The 18,006-nt window shown below is 41.9% G+C and overlaps 1 protein-coding gene across 2 annotated transcripts in view; it reads left to right on the top strand.

Annotated features, from left to right (window-relative positions):
- Window positions 1–9,377: 9,377 nt before the first annotated feature.
- The window catches only part of MCUB (mitochondrial calcium uniporter dominant negative subunit beta), a 51,342-nt gene continuing 42,713 nt past the window's right edge, over window positions 9,378–18,006 (top strand). The window contains exon 1 of one of the 2 annotated variants that reach the window (XM_021525476.4): window positions 9,378–9,823. Coding sequence is in view for 1 of the 2 variants with exons in the window: in XM_021525475.4 (XP_021381150.3) it covers window positions 10,312–10,386 (75 nt within the window). In the remaining variant the exon portion in view is untranslated. Of the gene's footprint in view, window positions 9,824–10,270; window positions 10,387–18,006 lie in introns of those variants that run through there. The other variant, XM_021525475.4, reaches the window with a different exon arrangement.

Here is an 18,006-nt window from a genome sequence, read left to right as displayed (position 1 = left end):
CCTTCAGGATTTCAGTGCTTGTTTGTAAAGTAATGTGCATTGGGTGAAAGCTAAGTGCTGCTGAAGAGTGGGGCATCTTTAAAATAATTTGTATTTGTGAAGATGAGAAAAGCATGTTAACATTTCAAATGCTCCATGAAGATGCTTCTGATTTGTGAGTTTGATGTTGATATCTGGGAACATGTTATGCCATGATTAATTGCAACATATTCTGTAAAATAATTTCTTAAAGCTTTATTCTTCTAGTATAGTTTTTGTATATAAAAATTATGAAAAGTACATCTTTAGAGCTATTTGTTCAGTAAAATTATTACACATACAGAGAATATAGTTTATTTTATTAATTATAGTGCACAGTGCTCCATTCTGACTGATCTTTGGTTTAAATTTTGAAAAGACAGTCTCACGGACATACCTTGAGTTTGAAACATCTCAGGATTCAGGGTACTGATTTTAGTCTTTTGATCAATAGAGTGTCTGTAAGCATGGCAACAGTATCTCTCTGAGAAGGATGTGGGTGTCCTGGTGGAGAACAAGCATTCCATGAGCCAGCAGTGTCCTTGTGGCCAAGAAGGCCATTGGCATCCTGGGGTGCACTGGGAAGAGCATTGCCAGCAGGTTGAGGGATGTGATCCTGCCCCTCTGCTCAGCCCTGGGGAGGCACATCTGGAGTGCTGTGTCCAGTTCTGGGCTGCTCAGCACAAGAGGGACATGGAGCTCCTGGGGTGGGTCCAGCAGAGGCCACAAGGGCGATGAGGGGACCTGAGCATCTCTCAGAAGGAAAGGCTGAGGGAGCTGGGTCTGTTCAGCCTCGAGAAGAGACAACACAGAAGGAAACTCATCAATGTCTGTGAGTACCTGAAGGGAGGGTGTCAAGGGGATGGAGCCAGGCTCTGCTCAGTGATGCTCAGCAACAGGACAAGAGGCCACAGGCAGAGATCAAGGCACAGAAATTTCCACCTGAGCATGAGGAAGAACTTTTTTACTGTGCAGGTGACTGAGCACTGGAACAGATTGTGCAGAGCAGCTGTGGAATCTCCCTCACTGGAGATAATTCAAAAGCCATCTGGATGCAATCCTGTGCAATGTGTCTTGGGGTGACCCTGCTTGAGCTTAGATAACCCTAAGCATTCTGTGATGTAAAAGACAGTTCTCTTACAATGGCTTGGATCATGTCACTGTAGCAGAAGATACAGACTGAAGATTAGTCCCACCAAGAGAAGTACTGTGAAGCTCAACAAGCTTGTTGCCTACTTAAATAAGGTTTGGGAGAAGACATAAAAGACATAGTTTTGTATCTGCTTAAATAAAGTGCTGAATGCCCAAAGTAGCTCTCTAGCCATTCTAGGAATTGAACTTTTCCCCATACTGCATAATATAAAGTATGTCTGTTTCATTAGAAATTTAAGATTTCCCAGGAATGATGTTTCCCAGTCCCAGCTAAGTAAGTTTCTGGGTGATTAGTTCAAGTGTTTGTATTTTAAATACCTTTTCTTTTACCAAGGAAGCAGTATGGAAGTTCTTGTGTGAGGAATTAGATCCCGTGACAATCTTAAAATGGCAAGACCTGTGATTCAGCTCCCTGAGAAGCATTATTGAACTCAATTCTTTATTTTGTTCATAAGCTTATTGGAAATAAACCATTTATTAATCTTGATGTAGCACTTCTCATGGCAGTGAAGGAAATGTGACTGGGATAAGTAATTTTATTTTGCTTTGGCTTTCTGTAAATTGTGTCAGATACTGAAAACATGGCTGGTAAAAAGCCAAAATGAGTTGTTAGCAATCCTGAATCAAGAGCTCTTCAGTAATTTTAAATGTGGAATCAAGTTTTTGCACACCATGTGGATTTTAAGAATTTTATGAAGTTTCACAGTATGAAACACAAGTGGATAAATGAGGAACTAATTAAAGTCTCAGTCACTGATTTCTGCAGTTGGAGGTTCTGGACTGTATTTGTGTCTGCGGGCAGAATATAACCCTGTAAAAATTCAGCAGCCAGTGGGGGGAGTGAGGAGGTCTGAGGCTTAGCTGGCAGTGAATTTATGCAATACCCAAATATGTGTCTGTTACTATGTGAAAATTACTTAAATTGTGTTTTGTTTAAAAGCAGTTTTTCATATTTTGATACATGTTAAATTTTTATATAATATTTTCTGGTAGTTTATTCAGTTCTAAAGAAGCGTGGAAGGGTTTACATGCCCTTTTGCATCTCAGATTTTCGTAAAGGAGTTAGAATATAATTAGAATCATAGATACTTCTGATTTTTAGCATACCAGGTCTTTGGTAGACTTGTGTTGGGAATTTTAAAGGAAATGGACAAACTGTAATGATTTATTTATGCAATTTCTTTACCTCTCAGCCTCTAGAATTAAAAAAAAAGTAAACCATTTCTAGCAGTCTTGCATTTCTTTACTTAAACTGATGTTATGTTATATTCCTATTCAGGTTACAACTTTTGCAAATAGCTGGGATTGAAGTCTCTTTTGAGAACATTTTATTTTTCCTCACAAGATACTGATGATTCCTGTCCATGGAAAAATCCAAAGACATTCCTACATTTTGGAGTGTATCAGGAAAATTCTCACATGATTTGGATTGTGTAAAAGATTGCTTCAACAACAATGACAATTCAAATAACTACGTTATAGATCTTTCTTTGTTTTATGCTTCAATCCTCTTGCAGGGCCTTTGTTAGCTTTTCTTTTACAGTTTTGATAACTAGGAAAAAGTAAATATTACACAGAGTTTCTTCTTACTTTCCTTTGGCAGACCATAGCAAAAGGAGCTGCCTAATTAGGAGTACCAGTCATGCACAGGATTTTAGTCTGTGCATGCTTCTACAGAAGTTAAATAGGGGAGGTGGCAGAACTCCTGGAAGTATTTTGCAATCTATTAAATTATTTTTTAAAGGAGAAAGGATTAAAATTTCATTTAATGCACCTGTTTAGCTTTATGATTTTCTGGTTTATATTTACTTAAAACTACATTTGAGGCTTTTATTTTATTTTTTTTGGATGTTAAGAGAATTCTGCCCTAGAGACATCATCAAATACAGATCTCTAATGACACCCTTAATCATGCTACCATTAAAAGAAAAGTGTCAATTTTACAAAGGTCAAGAGTGTTGGAAGGAACTACTGTTTGGTTAGCAGGCAGTATAATACTTCCTTTGTCAATGTGAGTAGAAACTTTCCGCTTGCAAGACACTGAGGCCTTGGACGATTCTTGAATTGAGTGTTTTTTGGCAAAAGAATCCTCAAGTATGAGAAAGAGTCAGTGATAATTAGCCATCTTGGTAATCTGCTAACCGTAGGAAATGTTATTCTTGTGTTGTTTGAAAATATGTTTTAAAAATTAATAAATTATGTCATGTTAGATGATCATCTGGGTGGAGAAAGTTATATTTAGGAAAATACTTTCCTCTGTTAATACTTCTGTGGATACAATGATTTCAAAAAGTTCTACAGGCTTTAAGTCTCAGCTTCTGTGAATACAAAATACTACTAAAAATTACCTGATGACCTAATGCTGAAGGAAAAAAAAAAAAGGAATAAAATATGTAGAAGTCATTTGTAGCTAAGGAATTCTTTCTGCTCTTTTCTTTTTGGCAGCAGAATAATATGCCTTCATTATCTGAAGTAGAGCTTATGAGAGACCAGAAGTAAAACTGGAATCGCTGGTATATGTGCTGGATGTCCTCATCCAGCTTACTGAGCATGTATACAGCTTCTGAAAGATTGGTGCTTTTCTATCCAGATGATCACGTTTAGGCATTTTTTTACAGTCTGGATGTGTTTCACAGTGCCTTGTATGTTCATTCAAAATAAAAAGCCATTTGCATTTGCAAGTTTTCCCTTTTCCCTCATCCAAGCTATTATTTCAAATTACGAAAACCATGTACATGAAAGTGTAATTTACTCTTGGAGAGCAAACATTAAATCTTTCAGATTTCCAAACGTGTTTTGAAACTTTTTAAGTTCCTGGAGGAAGAGTGGAAACTGCCTGTGCAGCGTGGACTCTGGCATCTCCAGCAGTGCGGTGGAATCGGTTCTGCAGGAGGAGCTCAGCCCTGGGAAAAGCAACGTCAGGCGTCTGTCAGCTGCTCCAGCACTGTCAGCCTGCAGCTGGATCATCAAGCAGTGCTGCCCATCCACCTGCCCCGGCATCCTGGCTCCTTTAAGAGTAACTGGCATCTGATGGTCAAGGTGAAACATGAGAAATCCCTCATGTGTAAGTTGTCCTGCCCTGCGATGCATCTGTACCTTATGTATTTAGAGATCAGCTGCGTATGTAAAACCCTAGTTTTCAGCATTTTTGCTTATCAGAGTAACTGAGTATTCTTAACCTTAGACTTGAGTAATTTCTTTTAACAGATGGTTTTCCAATATAATTACCTGTGCAGAAAGAATTTTTCCTTCTTTATGAAAGACTCCAAATGTTCTGTATCTTCCTGAACTGGACATAGCAAGCTGCTCTAGACTTTTCTTTCTTTAGTACCCTCTTAGATCTTCTACTTAATTTGCCTTCTGTGGCTTTCAATATCTCATACGTTTCTGGTGGCATGTTCATTTGTCTTTCCACACCACCTATTGGGATTATACTTGACATAAGTGCTTGGTACTATGCAAATTATCACAAACAGTGTTGCATGAGCTGATTTACATGAAGGTGGGAATCACCAGCCTTTTCCCTCTTCTATTCATTTTCATCCTGAGTACTTGTTACTGCGAACTTGGTTAACCAGTAATACCCATGTCTTTAAATAAGCAAGTGTGCTTGTGTTACAAGAAATAAGTTCTGTGTTAGCTTTGTGGGAAAATTTAAAACAAAAACAAACAAAACACAAAAAAACCCAACCAAACAACAGCAAAAAACAAAACAAACAAAAACCCCAAACAAACAGCAAAAAAAAAAAAAAATCCAACTAAAAATAAAAGCCCAACCAAAATGCCCCCAAAACAGAAACCCGTGAACTGTCAGCCCTCAGTGGCAGGTTCCTAAAACTGGAGAAAGACTTTTTCAGCTTCTTCAAAATTCAGCACTTTCCTTAAAAAAAAAAAATGGAAGTTACTGAATCTCGTAGGTATGTGTAGAAACTGCATGTTGTGGAAAAGGTCCAGGCATAACTGCACAGCCTCTTGAGGCAGGAGTTAGAACTTCTAGGAATGTCCTTCAGCTTCTGCTTGTGAATTTCACGTGAATCAAATGTAAAATATCTTAGCAGTCAGCCTTCTCTCAAACATATTGCTATGCTTCTGGCAGCCTTTCTCCTCAGCCTCAAACAGTAACAGGCAGACCTTGAAGGGAGAGACTGTTACCCAAACAAGAATATTGCTACAAAAACCCTGTTATGCTCTGCAGAACAGGCAGATGGAGTACAATGTCCTGAGAAGGCATGGGGGTTGGAGGGGATGCTCAGATGCCTGAGTATTTGCATAAAACAGGATGTCTGAAGTTTTAGACTGAATATGGTTGCGACTCTGTGGCTCTGGTGGTCATTTGTAATGACTAGTGTGAAAAAACTTAATGCAAACTAACAAAAAGAACATGCTGCTGTGGGTGTGCATTGCTTTGGTATAATGAACATATACTTTGAGGAGTCATTTGTTACTGCTGTTTGCAGGTTTGGAATGTGAAGTGTTTTGTTCAGTTCCCCTCTTTCCCCTTGCTTCCACATTCTGTGTATTTGAGTGGTGTGTGTCGAACTGTGCGTAGCCATTACTCACTCTCAGTTACTAGCATGGAATGCTTAGGCACAGGTTTCACTGAGGAGCCCTCACCACAAGGGTTGTGCTCTGCTCTGAGCAGCTGTTGTTTCCTATCCAGCGCTGATGGCATTAAATTTGCATGTTCTCATGTTTTAAGCCATCAGTCTTTCAGGTGTAGTGTAGGTCATTAAGGCTGCCTGAGTGGGGAAAACCACTTTTCTATGATCTCTTTAAGACTGCAGGTGCCAAGCTGAAGACTTGAGCTCATCTCTGTGGCAGAGTGGTGCAGAAGGAACCGAGCCTGGAAACAGCCTAAGCTCTGCTTTGTGGTTTAGCCAGGGAAAAGGAAACAGCTGAGCTTTTCCATCGTGCTGCTGCTGTCTGATGACAGATGCCTTGAGCACAAGCTGGGCCTGGAATGGCTCCAGAATTGAAACTTAAAATGGGAGATCTCAATCCATACCTTTCTGGCATGTTGTGTATTTCTCCCTGGAGCTGTGGCTCCCTGGAGATTAGGCTGATTTCCCTATGCAGTGGTAGCCAGAGGGGACGTTCTACCCTGTCTCCCCACTATCCCACTAGCTCACTCCATCCATAGTCATGCAACTACTTAAAAGATACATTTACAAGCCAGAGGAAGCACATATAAAGTCTAAGCAAAAGGGGAGACACAGTAAAAAGACTCAGAAGAGGAAGGAAAAAGCAATGACTGCAAATGATGCTGTCTCCCTTTAATTGTGACTCGGGTCTCTGCTGTGCTGACTTAATACTCCAGTACGATTTAGACAGCCTGGCAACTCTGTAATAAGAGTGTATTTAATAAGAGAGCCTCCATCTCTAAGCACTTCTGCCTTGAGTAAGAATTTCTCTCTGTAATTGGAGTCCAGGTATTTCCCCATGTGATATCACGCCTTCCAGCAGTTTATTTAGGAAATCTTATTGGCATGATCCCCTGCTCTATAAAAAATACAGACCTTTTGTTTGTGTTCTATGCCAGGCAGTGATAGGGCTCATCTCACTCTTTCTTTACTAGAGCTGACGGATTAGTATATTAGCACTGGCAGAGGTAATATTTGCATTGAGCTCTTCTTTTATACTTTGAAGAGAGATTTTTTTTTTTTTGCTCTGTGCCATGGGAGAGAGCATAATTTTTCCCTGATGAAAAAGTCCTGTCTTTACACAGAATAGCACATTGCTGATGCATGTCTAGAAGTGGTCCCCTCTTCATGAAAACATTGGAGTTTGGGTTTCAGTCTTGAGACTTTTGGGAAAATTCAGGCTGTTTACTAATGACTTGCTAAGACCTTAACTGGAGTTCTGCAAGCAAGGCTTGAGATCTTACCTCATATTCGCTGCTGAAGAGGAGAAATTTTGCAGCAGCTTTTCATTACCAGATGCAAGATAAATCTGAGTATAGACATGCTTTTTGGAAGATATCTCAGAATTTTATTCTATGTCATTATATTTTCTGTTTTGAACTGTAGTGTGCAAGAGTTAAAATAAAAACCTCTAACTGTTGGTTTACAAATAAGAGGCATTAGAAAATTTTGTCCTAGGCCTATGTTGAATCCTGCTTACTGAAGGAGAATAGCATAACATAGCATAGCATAGCATAGCATAGCATAGCATAGCATAGCATAGCATAGAATAGAATAGAATAGAATAGAATAGAATAGAATAGAATAGAATAGAATAGAATAGAATAGAATAGAACAGTCTTAGAGGAAGAACGTCAAACTTTCTGCTGTGGGTTTGGTATTGTTGGGGGACTTTTAAGTTTTGTCATCAGATTTTTTCTGCTCTCTCTGTGTCACCCACCAGCTCTGGAAAGGTACCTGTGAACAAAAAGGAAGCACTTAAAGAACTGTGATGAACGAAACAAGTCAGAGGATGAGGTAAAGAGCTCTGGCTTCCCTGTAATCATGGCTGATCATATTTGTTTCCTTGAGTGGTGGGAGTGTCATCCTATAATTGGGGTCCTGATCAAATTTGTCATTGGACTTCTATAGCTGGCTAATGAAGGTTATCACCCTGTAATTAGTCTGCCTTTCCTTTCTGTATGTATTTGAAATATAATGCACAATGTATTTGAAATATAATGCACATCATCTTCAGTCACATTCCTCCCTATAGTGAGGGTAGAGATCTCTGCTCTTGCAGGCGTGTCTTTCTGACAATCCAGTTGGTGAGGCATGATAAGACTCTCTTTTTGGCTTGCTATTTGGCACAGGGAAAACTTTTTTTTTTAATTCAGAAGGTTATTTGTGTCCTTGTGTCGTATCTTACAAAGTTTATTTTGAAATGAATGAAATTTATGAGACAGACCCCTCTCCACTTGGAACCACCAGGTCCCTCTTATTCCCCCTTCATTTCAGGCTTTCCTAGAACTCCCTCTGGCTTTATTTTAGTAAATCTCTGTCTTTAAAAAATACTCCTGGGAATATTACTTGAAACATAAGTCTTAAGTCTGTAACAATCTGTTTGCTTTCCTAGTAATTTTCTTATTGGATTTGCGGCCAGTCATGTCTGCATGATATGAAGAGAATACCAGTCACATCCCTTGAAGTGCTGTTTCTTATTGGCAGAACACATAGATATGAGAAGGGAAGAGATGAACCTACCTCTCACGGAACAAGAAAACTCCTTCAAAGATAGTTTCAGGTTAATATAATTTAACATAGTTAGCAACTACACTGTAAGCATGGGGGAAGGGGAGAGGGGAACATGCAAAAATTTGGGAACTGCCAAGTCATTCTAAAAGTTGTCCCACTTGAACACACTTCAGGTTGAGACTCTGTTTTAGCAGTTAAACTCAAGAAACTATGCCTTTCACTCCATTATATAGGCATTTTAATGGTGTCTGTGCCCACAGTGATGTTTCACAGCAATTTTTATTTGTATGGCATTTAGCAGTTATAAACACAATGATAATTTTATGTAGGGTTTTCTTTGTCAAGTGTTGGTTATATGTGACATTCATTTAGACCTGAACTACAAGAAAATGCATTTTGAGATATCATTTTAAAAAAACCCAACTAAGTTACAGTGAACAGGAAGTACTTGCAGTGGAAACTGTAAGACACAAAACATGTTGCTTAGCTAGAAAAGCAGGAGTTGCCTCATGAGACATTTGCACAGGTGTGAAAGGTAAATTTAGAATAGGTTTTTCAAAGCATCAAAGTCACCCATTTAAACTTGGCAGTGACTAATGTTCTCTTAATTCTTCTACCTGTATATAAAAACATAAGCCTTGATTCCCAGTCCCCTCCATAAGTTAACATCCACAAGTTGCTGAGAGCATCAGTGCTTCTTTGCTCCTTATCAACATTTTAAAACAAAGTATGAAATAAGGTACATAAGGTTGAGACATTAATACAGTTTCGTAAAGGGAAATTACTAAAAAAAATTCAGAGAATTTTTGCTATAGTAAATACTAATAGTGATTGTAGCACAAATTGATGCCTTTGGGAGTCACTGCCTGCTGACAGCACAGCTGCTCTTCTACTGTTTCCTGGGATCACATTCATTTTAATAGATCACAGTGGCCCTGAAATGTGAGTGAATATCTACGTGACCTAAAGTCTAAGCTGCTGGAGGTTTCTGTTCCAGTGCTCAGAAGATTAACACAAGTGGGGACTTAATTTAGTCCCCTCGAGCCATCAAGTGTGCAGTTGCAGAGTTTTTCCATGACAGCGGCACTTTCAGCTCTACAGCAGCCCATTTTCTAAGATCCTTTTCTCATCCTCAGGGAAGGTTTTGTTTTGTGCAGCATTGCTTTGGAGGAACACCAGCAAGGGTGGAGAAAGCAGAGGAGTACAACAAAGCTTCCCGGTATGTTTCCCTGATGCAGTGCCGAGGGGGCTGCCTGAGAGTCTTTCAGCGGTTTGTACTGAACATGAAAACCCGTGTTTGTGGGCATGGAGGTGATACCCAACAAATGACTGAATAGGAAAATGCTAAGCCTTGTTAATTGCTCTACTGCTGTAAACTCTCACATAAACTGACTAACTACAAGAGCGTGTTCTGTTGCTTTGCTGTTCATTGCTGAATCGTTTATTCCACTGAAACCCAGGAGCAGCGGGCAATAGTGACAGAGGAGCCAGATGTTCTGGTAAGACAGGCATTAATCGCTATTTTAATATTTGTAATGGAAAAACTGTTTCAGTTATAAGAAGAAGAAGGACGCGGAGGAGGAGTGCCAGCACCTGTAGGCAAAGGGCGGTGGGTTGGGCACGGCGGGGCGAGAGCAGCTCCCGGCCGGGCAGCGGCGCATCGCCGCCGCCGGGGACCGCCCGCCCGCGGGACGGAGGGAGCGGCACGGCACGGCACGGCCCGGCACGGCCCGGCCCGGCCCGGCACGGCACGGCACGGCACGGCCCGGCACGGCCCGGCACGGCCCGGCACGGCACGGCACGGCACGGCACGGCACGGCCCCTCCGGCGGCGGGCGGGAAGGGGCCGGGGGAAGGCGCGCACGGCGCCCGGCCCCGGGCGGAGCCGCCCGCCCACGCCCAGCGCGGCCGCGGCGCTGCCGGCCCGAGGCTGAGGCCGCAGGGGCCGGACCCGCCGGGGCAGGAGGAGGCGGAGGTGCAGCAGGACCATGCTGGCGGGGCTGCGCCGGCTCCCGGCGCTGCTGGGCAGGCGGGATGGCTGCCCGCCGCCCTCGGCGCTTCAGGTGAGACGGGAGCGGGCGAGGATCCCCGCGGGACAGGCGGAATTGCCCCTTACGGCTGCCTGTGCCCCGGGGTGCGGCGGGGGCGCCGGGGCACAGAGCCCGGCACAAGCGTCACCCCGGGCGGGCTGGGGCTGCGCCGTTCCGCCGCTCCCCTCGCTCGCCCCGGGCGGGGCGCGGTGACTCAGGGCGGCCCGAGCAGGGGGCTCTGCCCGGGTGACTCACGGGCTGCTCTGCAAACAGCCGGGAGTAAAACGCGAGGGCAAAAAAAAGTTTCTCTTGCGGGCTGTCGTGGTGCTGCTGCTGCCCTGTACGTGAAGTGCTGAGGTCCACCTGCCTTTGAGCTTCTCCGGGCTTTGCGAAGTCCCAGAGCTTCTGTGGTTAGAAACAATACGGACAAACAGACGGACCATGGATTTAAAGGTCTGCTGGCGCGTAGTTCAGTCGCTAAGAATCCTGAGCGACTCCTAATTGTTGGGAGAGGAGGCAGTTTAATCCTTTTTTACTATTCATAATAATAGAGATATGCCATGTGTATGCCTGGAAATACCGCTGTGATGGAACGAGGTAGAACCCCATCCTTGGCGTCCGGGCCCTCCCATAGCAAGGAAGTTGCTGGGGTTTGTGGTGACAGAAGAAGTCCAGGGCGATCTGGCGCTTGTTACTGAGCAGCTTCCACGTCCCATGTCTCGAAACGTGCGGCAGTGGGTGGAGTTGAGTTGTACGAAACGAACTTCCTACTTTTCCCCAATATTTTTTTTTCTCACACTGTTCGCAAAGCCTATTACAAAATTCCATTGCATTAAGTTGCCCCACATCCCTTAATGCAGGTAGCCCTTCTTTGCTTTCTCATGCCTGTATATGAGGACAACTAATTAGGGAATTTAAGATAAATACTGACCTATCCTCCTTAATCTTCTGAGTTTTTAGCGAGGCGTGCTAAAAACACCTTGCACCTCATGAGACGGTTTGCACTGTCATTCAGCTCACACCGACACTACCTATTCAGTTTGCCACCTCTAACTTCTCCAGGGTACTGCTTTGCAGACAAGCTTCGTGCTTTTCTAAGGCTCTAAATTGAGACTGAAAGCTGATAAAGCTTTAAGAAGAGGCACCAAAAATGAGAGGAGAAGGAGGAGGTGGAGGAGGAAAAGCTCTTACTTTGGCACCACTGTCATAATAAGAAAGAGCAAAAAATGATCGTGTCTGTTACTTTGTGGGATGGAACGACAGTGGCATACATTGGGAATTAAATTTTTGCACCAACTAGGTGAAAGAGAGAGATGCTGTAATATTGAGGAAAAATCTACTTGGGAAAAGTGTTTAATACGAGATTTAGTTTATTTAATAAGTGGAAATTTTTTGAATAAATTAATATACAATATTTTTTATGGTCTGTGCAGCTTGTTTCATGCTGTGGTTGGTGATAGGAATCAGTCTGTTCATATGCCTTTTGAGGCCTTGACTGGAGTTTCCGCTCATAAAGCTAGAGGTGGTACTTCAGTAGCCACCCAAGGTTGTAGGATGTGGAATTGGTCATCACATACTGCAAGTTACTCACGTGCTGATGAGCAGGTGTGTGAATGCAGAATGTGTTTGTGTGCTGTATTTTTGACTAAAAATACACAGCTGTGGGGATAAATGAGCCATTATTTCTAATTCAATGTAATTTTTTTCAGGTTTACAGGATTATAGCTGCCCTAAGGAGCTGTATCCTTAATCAATAGCTTTGCACCTCCACTTTTCAATGAGAACTACAGCTCTTTCTAAAGCTGTCACTAGCTGCTTTACCTTTTGGAGTGATGCTTATACAAATTCTGCATTTTGTAGAATTGAGGTTTTTATTAGGTGAGTCTTTCTGCATTTAAAGTGGTTAGCTCTCAGAGAGACTCTAGCTGCCTGGGATGTCCTAGGATTGCTGCTTTGACAAGAATGTGTTAGAAATCTGGACAGCAAGCTATGAGCAAAAGATAAAAGGGCTTAGCAGCATAGGCAGTTTTTCAAAATAATTGAAGCATATTATATTGTATTCTTTGGACAGACATTCTTATTACACATCATTTTGTTCCCCAAAGGCTGCAGTTCATTTTGTTAGAGTTGCAATTTGTAATTCTGCAGTTATTTTGCACGTGGTAAAACCTAAATGTTGCCAACTCTTTTGCTTCCTCTTGACTTGCATGTTTTAACTCCTGCAGCTCACAGTGAAAGAAATACCCTCCCTGCAATGCTCTCCATGAGGAACATCTCCCCTCACCATATCTCAGTGAAGAATGCATTTGTTAACACAGAATCAAGGCTTTAAATTGCTGGAGGTTTCACTGGTTTGTTTGGTTGGTTTTTTTGTTTTGTTTTGTGTTTTTTTTTTTTTTTTAATTTATAAACCTTCTAAGACAGGAAACATTGAAGGAACTGTATTTAACTTTTTTTTCATATGGTCCTAGTTACTTTCTCTATAGCGCTGAATCCTACTGATCTAAAATTGTCTTTCTTTTTATGGCCGTTCATGAAAGTGAAATTTCTAGTTTAGCCTGTGCTGTGGAGATCTCTACCAGCGTGCCTACATTGCTTAGGATGGGTGGCAACCATGGAAATTGCAGAAGTCTGGGTTACATGGTTTTTCTTAACTTAAATCTGGGTTTCTTTGCAGTCACAGAGCCCTGTGTCTTGTTAAAACTCTTTCTATCTTGTGTGAAGGTGCTGGAGTCGTGACATTTCCTCTGCAAAAGGCAGGGCTTGCTTTGAACAAGTATTAGTGAAGGAAGTAAAATGGGAAAACTTGAATCCTTTTCAAAATGTAAGTTAATTCAGCATCATTAATTCAGAATACATTTTATTTATATGTGCAAAATTCTCTTAAAACTGTGCCTCTGGAATACATTGGCAAGGGGAAAGATCGTGTGTAAACTGGCAAGAGCAAATAAGGCGTCTGTGAAAAACATTATGGATCTATTTTCTTCCTTGATTGGGATATTGCATATGCTTGTTGCTGAGAGAAATTTTCTTCCTAGCTGCAAACTGCAGCCAGTAGGAGAGTCATTGGGTTTATCTGCAGAAAGCAGAGTAGTGAGGGTTTTAATCTGGGGCTTTTTTTTTTTTTTGGTCAGTTCCCAGTGTCATCCATATCTGTCAAAAAAAATTCTTTTCAGTGCTTTCAGCTGGTGAGTTTTTGGCTACCCAGTTCCTCAGACTAACTTGAACCTTTTTCCTGTCCTTCCTGTTAGTTTTTATAGTAATTCTTACTCTCAAATTACCATAATTCTCCTAGCACTACACCTATCCAGTATGTCCTTCAGTTTTTTACAGTCTTATAAGCAAGGATTTAAATGTATCCTAATAGCCACAGGGTATTTCCATGGAGGTTTTTAATTTTGCCTCTTTCTCTTTTGCATATGATCTACTGCGGGGATTTCTAAGATATTCTGACAGACAGCAACCCCAGGACATCCCAGGCAAATACAGCAAAGCAGACTGTCATTGAATGTCTTATGCAGCCAAATATTTCACATAAATGTGGTTTAAGTCCCTGCTTTTTATTTCAGCCCACTCAAGTCCTTTGGAAATTGATATCTAATTGGAGCCAAGAACTGGGAGTAATTTATGGCCACTGGGTGTGTTTTCCCTTGTCTTTCCTCCACTTTGAAAGCCTGGCGCAACAAAAGTTAGCTTGTTGATCTAGATCTTCTTTTCTAAACAGAAAACCTCCTGCTCATACTGGCATATATCAACAAAAAACATACAAACTGCTGAACTGTTTGTTTATGGAAGTACTGTTCACTCTTTCAAATACTAATTTCTGAATGTATTAGCCTATTTAGAAGATCTCTGGTGCTTCTGCTGCAAAAATTTTCCTGTCTCAGCAAGTTCATTTTTTTGACTTCGCTGCTGTGTCTGTGCCAGAATAACAGGGTGGCATTGGGAATGACTGCTAGTTATTTGCTGTTGTCTCTTCTTGTCTGGCAGCTGGGAGATAGCTCTATTTTCCCTGATAAATACACTTTGGGGCAGAGATGTGATATATAGCACAGAAATTAACCTCTCTTTGTGCTTCTGCAGATACTCCTATGAACTGTTTTTGTGTGTCCTCTCTCTCCATACTGATGCTGTAGTGGCACAGTGGGCCATGAGATACTCTTGTACGTGCACATACAATTACCTGCAAGACACTCATACCCTTAGAGGTTTGGGAAATTTCTAAAAACCAGCCTCACTCAGGGTTTGAAACACACATCCAACAGTGAGACTTCAAATTCTTGGTGTTGTTTTCCAGTAAGGCAGTTGACAGAAAAGCAGCTAATTGAAATGTGTAGATAAAAATCAACTTTTCTTGCATAGTGTGTTGTTTTTTGCCTGCTCTGAGTGTCAGCAGATGTGTGTCTTTGGTGGTTGTGTGAATATGGCAATTCCTAAGGAAATGAAAACCAGCTCCAGCAAGGTTGGAGATAATGTGGTCATTCTCTTCAGCATCACAAGCCTAAGGAAGTTAGAGTTTTTTTGTGCTAAGTCAAGGCTGTGTGGTATTGCAGGAAATGTAAAGAAAACTGAAGTGCTGGTCTAGCATTATTGTCCATAGCAAAATCTTATTTTTTTACATTTTAAAACAGATTAATGTCTTTTTAAATAATTTTATATAATTTTAATACAGATTTCCTGAAGAGCTTTCTTATATGTGATATAGGAGTAATAGACTGCTCTTCTCAAACTTTGGGAAAACATTACTCCAAATATATTCAATAGGTTTATTGTAAAGGAAAATGAAAATTTATATAACTTCTTATTGATTAATTTTGAATGGGGATAGAAATAAGGTTATACCTGTATTGGGTGCTCCATGATTAATAAAGTAGATGACAGAAAATGATGCTGTGATTTCATTTGCAGTGGGTGCTGTGATCATTGTAAGGTTTTTGTTGCTCATGAGGCGAAGCTAAGTCTGGCACTGTTCCTTTTAGCACTCTTAGCAAGTGTGCTAAAATACTTCACTCACAGTCTTTATACGTGCAAAAAAAATAATACTAAACCTCTAGAGGATGTCAGAAAATTGCTTTGCAAGTGTCTTAGATGTGCTTAAGATGTACCACAAATCACTGAAGTGCTGAGCACTTAAGGCTGTTGACAAACCTTGTTTTAAGAATACGAGTCTCCTCTGATTTTTTTTTTTATTTTTACATTTTTGTATTTGAAAGTTTGCAGGACAAAAACGTAGACCTTGTCCTGGAGTTTATAATATCTTAATTTTTGAAGGTATAGGCGAACAGGGAAAAGGAAATAGAGATGTTTGATTATGTTTTGGTTTTTGCTTCTTTTGTACTGAGGCTTTCCCCTCTGGAAGTCTTTCTTACACAGTTAAATTTTTGGCAGCAGAGAGGAAGCAAACAGCACACCTGTTCTCAACATCTAGTTAAACAGCAAAATTTTCATTTCCTTCTTCCCACTGAGGCAGAATGATCTGAAGGAAGATGAATGGAGTAGCTGTGCTTGAGTTGGGCTTGCTTTCTTTAGGATCATCTTCACCCTGAAGACGGTCTTAGAAAACAGCATCACAGGTGAATTTCTCATTGGGTGGCTCATGGTGGGGAAATCCCTACATCTGAGAGGGAAGTAAACCCTTCTGAGCCTAGAGGTGTTTCATGGTCACTTCTGTACCTTTTTATGATATGATGTTAACCAAGTGTCTGTTAAGGGCACGTATCAGCAGCTCTTGCTCTGGGTTGGTTTCTTATCTCTTTTGCAGAAAGATGAAAGGCAGAGGCAGGTTCTCTGTGTTTCTGTCTCCTTCTCTGTCTTGCTGTCAAGATACTGAGTAATAACCTGGTCATTATGTTTGCATAGGAAAGAGGTGGCTTTTAAAAAGGTCACTTCTGCCATTCATATGACTACTCACTTTGTTGTTTCTGTATCTCAGAGCAGATCTGAGGAGCCCAGCAAAGAACTGAAGTTAACTGTTCTGTGAACTTGCTTAGGGAGGCTGGGAGGAGGACAATTTCAGGCCTGCAAGTTATTTGTTGTGACATGTTCCATTCTCAGCTCATGCATGAGTCCTGCGTCCCTAGGAGTTCCTGCCATCCAGGTGTTGGGGGTGCATGGATCTGTACTCTGAAGATTGGGCCAATCACTAGGGAAATAAATCCCTCATGTCAGAATGACTCTGTGGCCTAGCAGCTGAAGAAGATAAGTTAAAATGGTCATTGTTTGGCTGCCTGCCTACTAAGGATGGTAGCTTTTGTCCATGAGCTAATTCTACTTTGTTCAAGTGAGGCTGGGTATAAGCAGGCCACTGTCAGCTGTCAGCAGGCAGGGCACGGATAAACAGGAGGCTTTGTGCCTGTGTGATGAGGACTGGCAAGCACAACCTCCCTGTAGTGTGTTGCCTTCAGGGGAAGGCAAGGCGACCTGGTTTCAAGGAACAGCACGGCAGCCCAGTCTCCCCTGGGCCACTCGGGCCAACGACACACGCAGGCACCAGTGTGGTGGACGGTCGAAAGCCTTTATTATCTTATCTCATGGGTTTAAATAGTCTTGGGGGACTCTGCTACGTCAGGGGGGGGTTGGTAGGGTCTCTAGGGTTAGTCAGGAGTGGAAAACTACTGGGTTACGTGTGGTTACATTCTTTGGGGTAAATGGATAACATGTTGCAGGGTGAGAGGGGGAAGGGGTCTTTCTTTCCGTCACATCCCGAAATCTTCCGTTCGCCTGTCCCTATCTACTACATCTCCCCCCTCCTTTTCATAAGTAACATGAGGTAGTCGTAGATATAGGCACTGGAGTGAGGTACAAACTTGTAACTTGGTAAGGAAAAAAGGGTTTTTGGTAAACCTGAGTAAATCTCGCAAGGTGAGTTTCGAAGGCTTTTGCAGCTGACTGTGTTAGCAGTTTTTGGTTTACAGCATTTGTTGTTGGCCTACAAACAGAATGTTTGCCCGTTCTAGACGGGCCTGAACAAACGAGACTAGCTTGTTTAGCAGGCATGGTCCTATGGTAACAGCTAAAAGCAGTATTGCCAGTGGACCTACCAGGGCAGAAATTAAAGTGGTGAGCCAAGGTGATTGATTGAACCAGGATTCGAACCAGCTCTGCTGGGTTTCCTTGTCTCTCTTTCTCTGAGCCAGTCTATCTCGGAGTTCTGCCATGGAGTCTTTAACGACTCCTGTATGATCTGCATAAAAGCAGCATTCTTCTTTCAAAGCTGCACACAGTCCTCCTTGTTGCATGAACAAGAGGTCCAGTCTTCGCCTATTCTGTAAAACTACTTCTGAAAGCGAAGAGACTGATTTCTCTAGATAGGAGATGGATTTCTCGATCTTCTGCAGGTCTTCATCGATGGTCATTTGCAGCTGAGAGAGTCCGTGCTGTTGGGTTGCGATGGCTGAGACACCTGTGGCTGTACCAGCTGCTCCCAGGCCGAGCAGCATTGCGATAGTTATACCTGTGATTATTTCTCTTTTGTGCAGTCTGTCAGGTTCTTCGAAAAGGTGGTACACTTCTTCATCTGAGTGGTATAGGACCCTAGGAACAATCAGAACTTGGACACAGAAGTCAATAGAGTCATTAAATTTGGCAAGGAACACACAAGGACTCACTCCGGATCGCTGGCAAACCCACATCCCAGATGCGGATGGGACCACC

The sequence above is a fragment of the Lonchura striata genome, chromosome 4, assembly GCF_050655825.1.
Source record: "Lonchura striata isolate lonStrDom1 chromosome 4, ASM5065582v1, whole genome shotgun sequence".
Lineage (NCBI taxonomy): Eukaryota > Metazoa > Chordata > Aves > Passeriformes > Estrildidae > Lonchura > Lonchura striata.
The sequence above is the reverse complement of the archived record's forward strand: the minus strand, read 5'-3'. Positions and strand labels throughout refer to the sequence as shown.